We start from the raw sequence: 13,639 nt of genomic DNA, 5'->3' as shown, positions 1-13,639 counted from the left end.
TCAGAATTTTTGAAGCAGAAGACTGCACCGAGTTCAAGTATCACACACTGAGCTGAGGATGTTTCTGTGTGAGCTGTTGCACTTCAACCAGAGAGATAAACTTGTACTTTTCCAAAATATCACCCCACTTCTGCAATGTGAGGAAAATGATGAGAAACCAGAAGAAAGTAAAATTAAAAAAGTTTGTAGTAGATTTGGCAATCAGGTCTTAGCCTTTAATACAGATAAAGACCACACACAGGCACACACACACACACACACACATTCAGCAAGTAAGTGGCTAAATGCTACAGTACAGTTGTCAAAATGGATATTGTGGCATAAATAAATAAAATGACGCTGCACAACCCAAAAGGTCGAAGTTGGGCGAATACATTAAGGTAAATAGTTGCAGTATATAAGATTTGAACACATTTTACAGGGGAAGTGCACTGAATTTACATATTAATGTTTGTTTACAGGATTTGCTTAGCTGAAAATGGTTGTATAATGCCTTCAATACGATGCCAAAAAGAGCTGTGTGAAGTCTGAAAATGGTGCTGAGAAGTCTGTTGCTCTGTTTATGTGCAGAAAGATGTGCCAAAAAAACGTAAACGGACAGAACAGACATCTCACTAATTTGTAGTCTTTAGGTGGTGTCCTCAGTAAATTGTGTTTTCCTGAGGCCATACATAAAAGAGCCAGCGACACAGACAGGGCACCAACTGTCTATTCCCCTCCATGCCGCTGCATTCTCAACATTTTCTCTGGTTGTGGACACCTGAACAACTTTTCATAAAGCCCTGTGCTTATCACTTGACCCAATTGTCCAATCACAGTAGTGGAGGGGCGGGACAAGTGCTATACCAACCAACTGACACGTTCTACTTGTACAAGTACGGACAACATTGAAGGGAAAGTTCCTTGTACTGGTTTCTGACTGTCCATCCAGATCAATAGTGTTAATATGGTAAACCACGCATGGAGAAACATTTCTTTATCATTTAAGCAGCAGTCTGCTTTGTCACTTAGCTGAACGATGCTTGGAAGACATTACTTCCTTGGATATTTGTATCATGGTAAATGAATAGTCTTAGCGGTAAAGATACTGTACCTGCAATGCATTCACAGTCACTTCTATCTGGGAATTTTCAGAGTTTTTTTTTTTTTTATTGTGTTTTGGTGGACACACAGCCTTGTGGTGAAACTAATACATATTGCCAATTGTCGTGTAGTTAATACAAAAAAAAAAAAATCATGATTTTGATGTTGGATTGCATCACCATGGAATATAAAAGATGATCTATCTGGTTCTGCTGCATCAGGTTCGATTCTTAAAGAGAAAAAAAAGGCCCCTTTTCAGCCAAACAGTGTTATAAGTTTCCAACCTTGGTGCAGTACTCTTAAGGTATTAAAGCTTCCAATCTGCACTCTACGGATTCTCATCAAATTTTACAACATGACTACAACTTCTGCAGGGCAACATCAATACAGTACAACATATCAAAACTGAAGCCAACAACAGGAAAACATAGGCCACTGTAAAAAGAGATACAGTAAGAGACAACATCTGACCATCCTGTCGATTCCCACCACTTAACCTAACAAGCACACCATGGCAACAAATCACCTCATGGCTCTGTTCATTAAGTAATTAGGAGCATCTCATTGGCCGGATCTGATTGTCATTTGTTATCTGTCGACTAATGCCAAACTCTGGACTCATCTGACAGACTGACTGCGAGGAGCATCTTCAACAGTGGCCCATTTGACCGAGGATTAATAGGGAGTCCATTTGAGTAAGATGATACTTTTAAGGTAGATTAGGAGGACCTTACTTTATGGTAAGTGTAATAAAAGTGAACATAAAGTGCCCATTTACTTAAACTGCTGGCTGAAGTGAAGCTCCTGCATCCTTCCAGGACATCTTACAAGTTCATTCATTACATTGCTGTCGGAGCAATTTGTGTTTTCAGGGAAATAAATAAATAAAATCAGCAGCGTTAAATGTGTAGCAGCTTTTCAATTCTCTGAGTGGCCACAGTGCCTCTGTTTGTGACTGTACCTGCAGCGTATCAATGCAAAGTGTACTGCAGTAATAGCTTTAGCGTTGTTCATGTGAGATCAGCTGTAGTAGTCACAGCTGGCAGGCCCAAAGAAAACAGTGGCTCAAGTTTCCAGAGCCAGTGAAGTGTCGTGTATTTGCACAAACAAATCATAAAACAAAACTGAAAAAGAGAGGGCAGATACAAAGCATGTGGCCAGGAAGAAGAAAAAACAGAACAGCATTAGAAAACAAAAAAGCAGGAACAGTGAATAGACAGGTGAACTGTGCAACAGAAAGACAAATGCAGCTCAAACAGCCTGAATCTGAACAACACACCATGTTCATCAACCTGCCACTGATCGGTCACCATATTAAAGGATGTCAGAGGCGATAATCTTCAGTGTAGCATCGCTGTCCTGAGGCCACGGCACCTTTAGATGCACTCTCCACCGGCCACACTGAATTGGAGGCACACGAAACATTGATTTTTTTCCCCCCCCTCTGACAATCTCACCCAGAATGATCTACGACCTTATTTTCACACTAATTTCTTCTTGATCAGAGGTGATAAATATCGCATTGACATAACCAACTCTTTGTGCATTGCATCAATGCACTGTTTTGTTTAACATGACACCGCCTAGAGCGCTCCGAATCCGACTGGCAGTTTGAGAAATGACCCGAGCCGCGTAGTCTTGCCTTCAGAGACACAGTGAGCAGCTTGAAAAATGTATTTCTTTGTGTTGCACTGCAACGATTCCAAAGTGGGTTTTTTTTCTACTTAACCAAAACTACTGACATATATAAAGTATCCGACGTCTTTAGGAATTTACTCTGAAATGGAAGTGCTAGAATGAAGTGAAATGATAAACTTAAACATTTTTCGCATACCTTGATTTTGCAAACTTGATTAAAACCTCAATGAACAGCCAATTGTTATTTTTTATGCCAAGTAATGTCAGACCACAACTTTGATACATAATCCCCAAACTTAGTGGCACTTCAGGCCCATTTTTCAACAGAGTTGTGACAAACAAATGTATTGTGTATAGCTGCAGCCGGAGATATTTTGCTCTTGTTGTAGCTGGTGTCATTGGTGGCACTCTCCCAGTCCTCTTTGTACTACTTGTTCTGTTTTTAAGAAGCAGCTTGTATCTTCAAAAAATTATGTTTGTGAGTGCCAGAACGTGACATATTCATAGCCGACATGAATATATCATTGAATTAATGCCTTCATCGGCTGCTCAATTAAGCAAGAGAAGGATGGTGTTCTATTATTTTTAAGTTCATATAAAATACAAATAATATAATGCATACAGTAATTCAATTACTGAAATTATTATGAAATATACGTCTGTTATATTGGCATACAACAGACAAAAGAATCCCACCAAAACAATACAGGAAAATGTGGCTGCGGGAGAAGATACAACTACATGATACCGTGCTAGTCAACTATGTAGTAGCTCTGGTACCATGTAAATGTCGAGGCAAGTGAAGTAAATGTCTAAAATTTTGCTTAAAAAAAAAAATGGTACAATGAAAATGTGAATTAGGTTTGTTCGCATTTTTTAGTAGTGTTACCAGAAGGGGGCGGTGTAAGACTACGTTATGCATGGTTATAACAGAGTAGACGAAGCTGGTAACAAAACCAAAAGCCAAAAAAAGGAAAAAAAATGCACATATCAGAACTTATTCAGAAATGGCTTATCTATCACCCAGAAAACACATCTGTATGTTTTAAAGTCCAAAAATGACCTCAAGCAAGTACTTTTTTTTTTTTCGCGAATCAGAGGAAGTCTTTTTATTTTGTTTTAATCTTTCCATGAATTTTTTCTAAAGTGCTACTTCAAAATGCACGGTAAAATGCCTCATGGAAGCTACTTTGAATCAATACTCCTGATATGAAGAGGGCACGAGGTAAAATTCGTAGCATTCATTGTGCAGCTGTAACCTGGAATAACATGCAGAACAATCTAAGGTTTCACTCATACTTGGAGGGCAATTCAGGTTTTCAATTTCATCTCATTTTACTTCCAGCTGTTCCCATTTCAGTTGATTTACCTTTTAATAATTTTATTGCTATTACTGACCAAGTTTCTTATTTGTGTTCCTGCATAAGATTATTTCCCAACTCGGCTATATTGTGAATAAGGTCCAAACACCTTCAAGTATTCCAACTAATTAAAGGTTAAAAGACTGAATGAATTACTTTTAAACTGATACACATTTCTTTGGGGATTTGCAAGTCAATAGAAATGTAGGTATTTAGTTGTTAAAAGTGGACATAGACAAATTGAAATACAGTTTGAAGACTTAAAGTTGCATATAAGCACATGGAACCACATATCACATGCCACCCAAACATATTCAAGATTTCACGTTCCAAGAATGTGTGTAAATATATTCAAGAAAATCTGACATTTTGCTACGTTTACAGCTGATGATAGAACACTTTGGGCACTGTATTCAAAAAAATTAAGAGGATGCAGAGGAGTGAAGACAATGTCACTAAGTTTCACACATGGTGCTCCTGTCGTTATTTCCATGATTTTATGTTTAAAAATCCAGCTAATTAACAAAACTGAAGAATTGCATGGGGTTCTTTGCAAAGGCATTCATGTTCTTGAATTAAACATTTCATTGTGTGCTTTGTTAAAGGTGTTGAGGTGGGACAATTAAAAACAAGCATTATGGTAATTTAAGAGTTGAATGAAACACAGAATCTCATTTGTGATCCGTAACGCTGCACCAGCAACAATCATTAATTCTAGGAATTGTTACACACCTAAAACAAACTTAAAGCAGTGCTGTTAATTAATGATTTCATATTATTTACAAGGCTGGAGGTGTTTTAGTAATGTATTCATCAGTAATGTTTATGTTAGTGCGGGTGTGACTCAGTTTATTTCATTAGTATCAAAGCAAAACTGTCAAATTTTCATGACATGATTTTTCAGGCTTACTACTGAATGTGCAGATTCTAGTGTGTGGGTTTACTTCAGTTTGTGCCTTCTTCTTGTATGTTTTGGATGTGTGTGTGTGCTCCCACTGAGCTGGGGACAGGGCCACAGGTGAGATCCCTCTAAATTACACACAAGTGGTCATTAATTATAGATGACACTTTAGTCACATAAACGATTTCATCCTCAAATGAGGTCTGAGGGCGGCCGACACTGAAGTCCACCATGCATGTGTGTGTAAATGAGTGTGTGCATGTGTAATATAGAGCGGTGTCACCTGTGGCCCTGTTCCCAGCTCAGCAGGAAACGCGCGTACACACACACACACACACACACACGCGGGTGTGTTGTGATGGGTGCGGGTGTTAGTGAATCCGGCGGCCCCATCCAGCACATCGCAGGGCTTTGATGAACATACTCATTATGCTAAAGAGTGCTTCATGCCTGGGCTTCCCTGTGCCTTCAGGAAAGGTTAACTCAGGATGGTTACACAGCACAGCGAGAGCCTGTGGGCACACAGGGACAGAGAGGCTCTGGAGGAGCGTGCTGACGGTGTTAGAAGTCTCCAGACCAAAAATAGATCCGGGTATGCAGAGCAAATATCATGGGAACATCAAGGTGCCATGATGGATGCTGCAGTATAAACAAACATTGCAGGTGAAGCCACAGCAGCTTTCACACTGCAGCGAAACAGTCCCAGATCAGATGTTTTCTCTCACAGATAAGTTGTTGTCTGATGAGTGGAAAATGCTGCACAGATGCCAACTGTGTTTGCAAAATATGATCTGAATGACAAAGAAAAGTGCATCCTGAGGGAAGCAAAAACTCGTTCTGAGAACAGAAGACAGTATTTGAAAAGCCTACTGATACAGCTGTCACCTAATCATTTACAATTGAAAATAATGTATTTTCTCACCAAATGGTAAGACTGTAACACAGTAGGAAAGGCTTCTAGTTTGAAAGAGTTATAGAGTCTGTGTATGGAAGTAGGAAGGGATAATGCAGTAACAAATAAGCAGCAGGAATTCTGCCCAGCAGACAAGGATTAGCTTCCAGTGTGGGACTCAAAGCACTGTTTTGATTTGATGGATACCTTCGGTTGCGACTCGCCGATGGGCTAAGTTTAGGTACCAAAATGTTTTGGTCAGGTTTAGGAAAATATCATGGTTTGGGTTTAAATATGACCCTTTCACAACATATTTGAAGATTCTCTTTCATTTCCTGGGTTACCAGAGTGATGAGTCCAACCTCATCTTATGTAAGATTGGTTGACTGAAAACACAATTGTGACAATTACACAACTGAGAATGCAGTTTACTTGTCCAGTGTCCAGTAGCCCTCCAAATTCTGTCCATGTCTTATTTCCGCACTTAACTTATTTACATGTTAAACACAAATGTAACTTATTCTATTAGTAATGAGGTCAATGGAACTGTAGCAACTGACCTTTATGCCTGAGACTGGAGTTCCTCGACAGACTTTATATCGACCAAATCCATGTCCTTCCCCCATCGTAACCAAAAGTTGCCCAGTCCTAATAATAAATTAACGATAGCTTAATGTTTCCTTGGGTTTATTTAATGGATTTATCACCTTCATGGGACAGCTGACAGTGGTGAAACAGACAAACTTAAGGAGAGAGTGGAAGGGTATAACATTCAGCAAAGGTCAACAGTTGGAACTGAAACAGCAGCATTGTAGTTACATGGTATGTGCATTTATTTTTTGGTAACATGGTGCAATATTTTCTATTTAATGTACCCAGTGAGCTTTAAGTGGGATTTCAACTTAGTTCTCAACTGTATGACATTCAGTCTAAAAGTTTAAAAGTAAAATACCTCCTTTAGGCCTCGTTTCAAGCAGCTAAATGCAGTTAAAATCATGTCCTAAAGCACCATTGTGTTTATTCATTGTGCTAATTTATTCAGTTGTAAGTGGAGGAATAGCAATGATTAGTGTGAAGGAATTTCTCCACAGTTATATTGTTCTGCATGGTGTACACAAACATGCAACTTAATGTTCCATAAAAAAAATGTTAAAGGTCCCAAATGTGTATATGCCCAACTTCCATCCATCCATCCATTCTCTATACACCGCTTTATCCTCACTTGGGTCGCGGGGTGTGCTGGAGCCTATCTCAGCTGACTTGGGCGAAGGCAGGGGACACCCTGGACAGGTCGCCAGTCACATTCACACTTTCGGGCAATTTAGAGTTATCAATTAACCTCAGCATATTTTTGGACTGTGGGAGGAAGAAAACCCACACATGCACAGGGAGAACATGCAAACTCCATGCAGAAAGATCCCAGGCCCAGGCCGGGATTTGAACCGGGGATCTTCTTGCTGCAAGACGAAAGTGCTAACCACTATTCCACTGTGCAGCCCCTATGCCCAACTTAAATATTTTGAAAAATTTAACTATAGGTCAAAAAAAAGTATCTATTTTTTGGTCCAAATAGGTCAGTTGGATGTTTTATTCAAGTATTTTTTTTCAATGGCAATAATTAAGACTTTTCACAGATATGATGTTCAAAATAAGGCACTATAATGGCTATTTGTTGCCAGCAAGAAGCTTCCAATACATTTTAATGGGGGCAGTTGTATAAATTAATGTAAAATAAACTACAGCTTTAACATTGGAGGTAGGACATGTTTTTTTGCTGTTCCAGTTTCAGCAGCATAAATCTGTAAGGTGTATTATTTTCTTCCAAAGCTGATCAGCAGAGCGGTATTGTGAAAGGGGTAGCAATAACCCATGAAGACCTTAAAGAATAAAAATCATTGCTACTGCAAATCCCAGTGAAATGTGGACAAAATGTGAACATTAGATCAATCTCTTCAAAAACCTGTTCTAAAAGTCTTTCATAGCAGTGACCATTGTCATTTACTAAAACATCTTTAACAGAAAAGTGCTCATTCGGTTGAGATTTCATTTAATATTATTGTTCTTCGTGGGCATGAAGAATTAAATTCATCCTGATGCTGTAGTGCCATGGAATGTTAAAAGGCCATCAAATTACACAGCATTACGCGGGGTTGGTAAGTGCACTTGTTAACTGAATTTTCCTGCAGTTACACAGTGTCCGTGAGTGTTGGCTGCATATTGGGTAAAAAAAATGGTAACAGGATATTTTTCTTACGTAAAATCTGTTGAAATTAGTTTTAAAATGTGTCAAGATGTAAAGGGAAAAAAATGCTAATCTAAAATTTTTGTGTACAACATTCCAAGACCTGCACAGAAAAAAAAAGATCCCCTAACTCTCCACAGACTTAATAAAAATCCATTGGAAAGGTATTAATTTTGCAAAATAACAAACAGACCCACAAATGAGAACAAAAGTGAGAAGGCTGATGTGATTTGTTGGGAAATTCATAAACAATCAAGTCAAAATTTTGCACAAAAAACTCAATGAAATATTGTTTGTCTGCCTGAAATTGGTGTCACTGTATTGGATATGAGTGACATTGTAGAATGCCTAGAACTTGTTCGGAAAAGCTTAGTTGAGCAAAACCCATTTCAGTGTAATCTGAGGCACACGCCAAACAGAGAACTGCTGGTTAATATGAAAGAATGCCTCATAAGTGGTTCATAATCATAAAAAAAACGAACAGTGCAAAGGAATGAAGATGAATAACAGCACAAAGTTCTACATTTTCTAAACCGTCGCTTTCTCTTCCTGCACCTCTCTTTCTTCTTTTCTCTCACTATCTGTCTCTTTCCCTCAGAGTCAGAGATTAGCGTGTAATTACATGGGAGATCAGCAAAAAAAAGAAAAAAGAAAAAAGGGGGGTTAAAAAAAAGGGACCAGTATATTTTAACAAGGCGGTCGAGGAGGAGTTGCATGGGGGAGGAGGTGGCGCAGCCCTCGTCACGGGCCGACTGATTGTCTGCTTTTAATCCTCGACCTCATTATCACCTCCAGGTCCGGCAGTGGCAGTAAATGAATCTATCTGCCGAGTGTCAAATCTTCACACCTTCACCCTGGTAATCACCCCAAGGTGCAAATACAGAAGATGGATAGAATGAGAGAAATGAAAGGAGGGAGAGAGTGAGTGTATGACCCCAGCGTTTCATCAACAAAATCCCCTCATTTCATAATTAAGTGGTTCTGCTTAATTATGTTGTTTGCTTGGTAATTAAAGCCAATTAAATATTCAATCTCTTTAAGGTCAAAGCACTTCCAGAATGTATAGATTTTATTCATATAGAAAGTGAGGAGTCATCACTGTTGTCACATACAGGCCTAATAATTGCGATTTTGACATTTTTCTTTTCACACATATTACATCTTCTATGTTCTATTATAATGATTTGTTTTATTATAATGATTTTTTTTTTATTTCGACCTTGTCCAAGAGCAAAAGCAAGGATTCAAAAAATGACAGAAAAATAATACAACAACAAACCAGTATTTAGATGTTTTCAGATATACAGAAAGATATCACTGGAAACCCAAGTAAGAGATTTCCTATTTTTTGCATGTACAAGGGGATATCAAAATAATCCTATGATGCAAGTGAGGTGCCTTAAGAATCAGATGGACATCTAACGGGGTAGAGAGAGAGCACAATATGTAAAGAAAACACTTTCATTGATGTTTATATATGTTGATTTTGTTCAGAAAGTGTCTCATTTAAAAAGCACATTTATTAAAAAAAAACAATTATCTCAAAGTAAATTTACTATAATACTAATTTGCATTTGAAAGACAAAAAGGAGAATATTTTAATTTCAAAGTACAAAATATTTGATTAAACTAATTAGATATAGAAATGAATAATCACACTATCTTTAGTAGAGGAACCAAAACCACTGTGTCGTTGTGTGTCTGTAACGCCGTATAACATCACGAGCGCAGATGCTGTATCAGTTCTGTGAGTATTTTCTGTCAAAGTTTTATTCAAGAAAAAGATGAACCCATATTATAAAATGTGCTTTATATTTTATTATATTGTAACAATGCTGTCAGTTTAGCTTTTACATACTCCTTACCATTACTTGTTGTTTTGTTCGAGTCTTTTTTTACTGTGTAATCTTTTTTTCTATTTTTAAGTTAAAAGTGTGGTGTTGTTATAATGGTCACCGTGGTTTTGTAACCTATTATTGCATTTCTGTTTCTAGGTCTTTATTAGCAAAGTTAAGGATTTTTCTTTTATTTCACAGGAATTTTAAAGTGCATCAATGTATTAAGTTAGCGTCACGATATTTGAATCCTGTTAGAAACTTGTCAAAAACATTGCAGCTGCTCAGCCTTCTTTAATTCATTCCTGACTTGCACATACTCATTGCAGACTTGATCATAATGAAATAAAATCTTCCCCTCCGGACACGCCACACTTTGCTCCAATTGTCACAGAAGTTCCTGAGAAAGAGCTTCCAGCTGCAGCAATATGACTCAGTGATAAGTTGCAATATACTTCCAATGGACAGGAGCCCTTTGGACAAATCTAACAAAATCTATGCTACCTTGAAAAACTATAATCATGCATTATTGAATTGGCAAAGGATAGTGTGTAATAGAGAGATCCTAAACTCATTCCCCCGCCTGAATTATTAATTGAATTCAAATAACAGACAGAATAATTTTCTTAAAATATCTCAATCATTTTTCACAAAGGCTTAAAATGGTGTAAAACAACAGAGATGCGGCTCTTATATCCTGCATGGAGGTACAGAAATGGACGGACAGCAGGAGAATTATTTACCAACATCTGTAAAGGATGCACAACCACGTTTTAGCGGACGATGACCAACACTCGCCTTTTTAATGAGGATATTAATGTCGATAGCATTACAGTCTGTCCTGCTTGTTGGCTTTCCTCCAACATGGTGCCACGTCTGCAGTAACTACTGCTAACAATTAAATGGCAGGACTATGTTCATTTGAAACCTCGTTCACTTCCGTTTGGACCATTCCACTGGCTTATCTGCATGTTCTAGCAGCAGAGGGAAAGCTGGCTGAATGTTGTACTAAGACCAGGGTAAAATATGATAATGAGTACAAATGGGATTATTAGGAGGCTGTGTGTCATCACTCTGACTGATCCATGATGTCAAACTAGCCAAGCAAATTCAATTAGGCCTGCAATTACTCCCTGGCGCTAGTGGAGATGTATTGGAGATGTTAAATATTGATGGAAACATAGATGCCACATTTGTTCATCTCCAAAGGTGAACGCATCTCCTCAAGGTAATCAGAAATGCTAAATATGAGGCCTGACCATTCGTCATGCCGTGCAGCTACACAGTCTCTTGTCACAAAGAGGCCATGCAGAGGTTCTGCAAATGTACTGCAGGATTATTTCAACTGCGAACACTGTGAAATTTGATTTTGGAGACATTTTCCTGATTTTTTTTTTTTGTCAAAGCATACAGTGTAGAACAGAAATGAATACACCACTGTGCAATATCATTTAAATGGAAAATGACTCAAAATGGTGTTACCACCTAATCTATAAGCTGACAAGTAGAGTATTTACCCTTATGAGCAAGTAGGAAATCAAAAATAAAATACTTGAGAGCAAGTACACGGAAAATTCAGGCCCCAAAACAGAAATTCTGTGCAGCAAAAGTAAATACAGCCGTCATCACTGACACGCAAGTTAGAAAACCTGTGATTACTGGAACTAAATTGACTATATCTAATCAGGTTAATTGCACAAATGGGGTTATAAAAAGACCTGTACACCAGAGCTCTCTTAATTTTGGACCCATGGCCTCTATTTGCATGTCTACATCATGTCTCCACATGGAAAATGACTGCCAGAGGAACCAAACAATCTGATTGTGAGACTTTGAAAAAGACAGAAAAGGATATAATAAAAAAAAATCAGTGAAAACATGGATGAAACAAATCAGGAGTTAAAGAACAGGTCATAATGTCACTAATCAGTACTGCAGTTATGTGCCTAAAATGACGCCACGGACAAAGCATTATTCGTAGCTGAGAAAAACAGACTGACAGGTGTCTTTAACTTAGCCCTGTGGACAGTATCCAGTAAGAAAAATCTTACTTGTTTCTAGGCACCAAGCTACAATTATGTTAAACACAGTTTTACTCCAATCAAACACTGTATTTTTAAAAGCTGTATTTAAATATATGCTGTAAAGACATGCTTTTGGTAGAATGCACGAGCTGGAGTTAATTGTAACTCTACCACTGCAGAGCTTCAAAGGTTTTGTTAAAATGTTGGATTTTAAGCCCTAATTGCACACAGTTTTTTTTTTTTAATTTCATTAAGCTTTTAATCTCAGTTGTACTTGTTATTGTAGTTAGAATTGAAACAAAATGGGGCTCAGTGGGTAGCTCAGTTTCCTAGAAGGCAAAGAGACACAAACATACCTGCTGTTAAACTTCTCAGGGTGCTTCTCTCTCATAACATGGAAACGATGCGCAATGGAGGCGTCCTGAAAGAGAGAACAAATCTTTAATGAAGGCGCTGACCATATGTATATTTTGAGGTTTAATTAAGCTCATTTGGTTAGGTTGGTTTTATGGCAAAAAATTCAACCACTGTATCTGCTTCCAATTAGACTGCAAGTGAATCTGATCCTTTCAAACTTAAAACCTGCAGTCTTGGCCTCTTACACCTCGGAGTGGATTCGATAGCACTTTAAAGTAGAGAAAAGCCAAATAAAATGTTTGCAACTCTCCAGTCCTCACAACATCTAATATTTGTGCTTAAAATATGTCATTGAACAGAAGATTAAATCTATAGCCATCTGATATTTGGAGATGCTAAGATGTGGAGGTACTTCACACCCAGAACAGAAATATAATCATTAGCATGCAAATTTTACTTTTACATCCAGTGCAGCCTCTTCCTCTCCAACTCTAACACTCCCAAACTTCTCCAGCATTGCAGCTACACCTCGCCTGTCCCTTGTCTGTATTTCTATAAGATGAAAGGAGATGTGTGCTGGAGGTGGCGGCGAGGCTGAGCCTGGGATGGAGAGGTATTGACAGAAACCCTGATGAACAGCATGCCGTCTCCACACAGGCTAATTAATTAAACACACATTGTGAGTAATCACAGCTCCCAACCAACCAACAGGATGCTGCCGACACCCCAGCAGTCGACTTGTTTTCACTCTCCACTCTCTCTTTCTCTATACGTTCACTCTCACCCGTTCTATGCTCCCCATCCCTCCACCCCCTACTCCTCTCACTCAGTGACCTGGGGAAATAAAGGTGCAGCCACATTGGAGTTGGTGTTAAGGCATTTTTGTTGCATACATTCTTGTGGCGCGACACACGGGACACTTCAGCAGTATATTAACACCACCTCAGTGTGATGAGGCTGTTAGTAGTGTAGTAGTGTTTAGGTGTGAGCTTACAAAAGAAATTATAGAATAAATCTACATGGTTAGTACATATAATTTAGTTTGCCAATAGACAGAAAATTCCTTCACAATTAGATGATAAATCACACCTATTATTTACATGTCATCTGCCTATAGATTTGGTCAATGTTTCACTTATTGTTCCACTATGCTTTAATGGAAGTTTTATCTTCAACTGGGCCATAACGTTCAGTGCAAATCTAATTCCCTGTAAAGCATGACAGAAGCTCCTTTACATAAACCTGCATATCAACAACTAAGCACAACACTGCTGCCTGAGTAAGAAGATGCTAATGTACTGTAAAG

The 13,639-nt window shown here is 38.3% G+C and overlaps 1 protein-coding gene across 1 annotated transcript in view; it reads right to left on the bottom strand.

Moving 5' to 3' along the window:
* The window catches only part of dgkb (diacylglycerol kinase, beta), a 76,900-nt gene that overhangs the window by 19,475 nt on the left and 43,786 nt on the right, over positions 1–13,639 (bottom strand). Inside the window, exon 20 of the mRNA XM_022197380.2 lies at positions 12,333–12,397. Coding sequence (XP_022053072.1) covers positions 12,333–12,397 — 65 coding nt within the window. The remainder of the gene's footprint in view (positions 1–12,332; positions 12,398–13,639) is intronic.

This window comes from Acanthochromis polyacanthus, chromosome 12 (genome assembly GCF_021347895.1).
Source record: "Acanthochromis polyacanthus isolate Apoly-LR-REF ecotype Palm Island chromosome 12, KAUST_Apoly_ChrSc, whole genome shotgun sequence".
NCBI lineage: Eukaryota > Metazoa > Chordata > Actinopteri > Pomacentridae > Acanthochromis > Acanthochromis polyacanthus.
The sequence above is the reverse complement of the archived record's forward strand: the minus strand, read 5'-3'. Positions and strand labels throughout refer to the sequence as shown.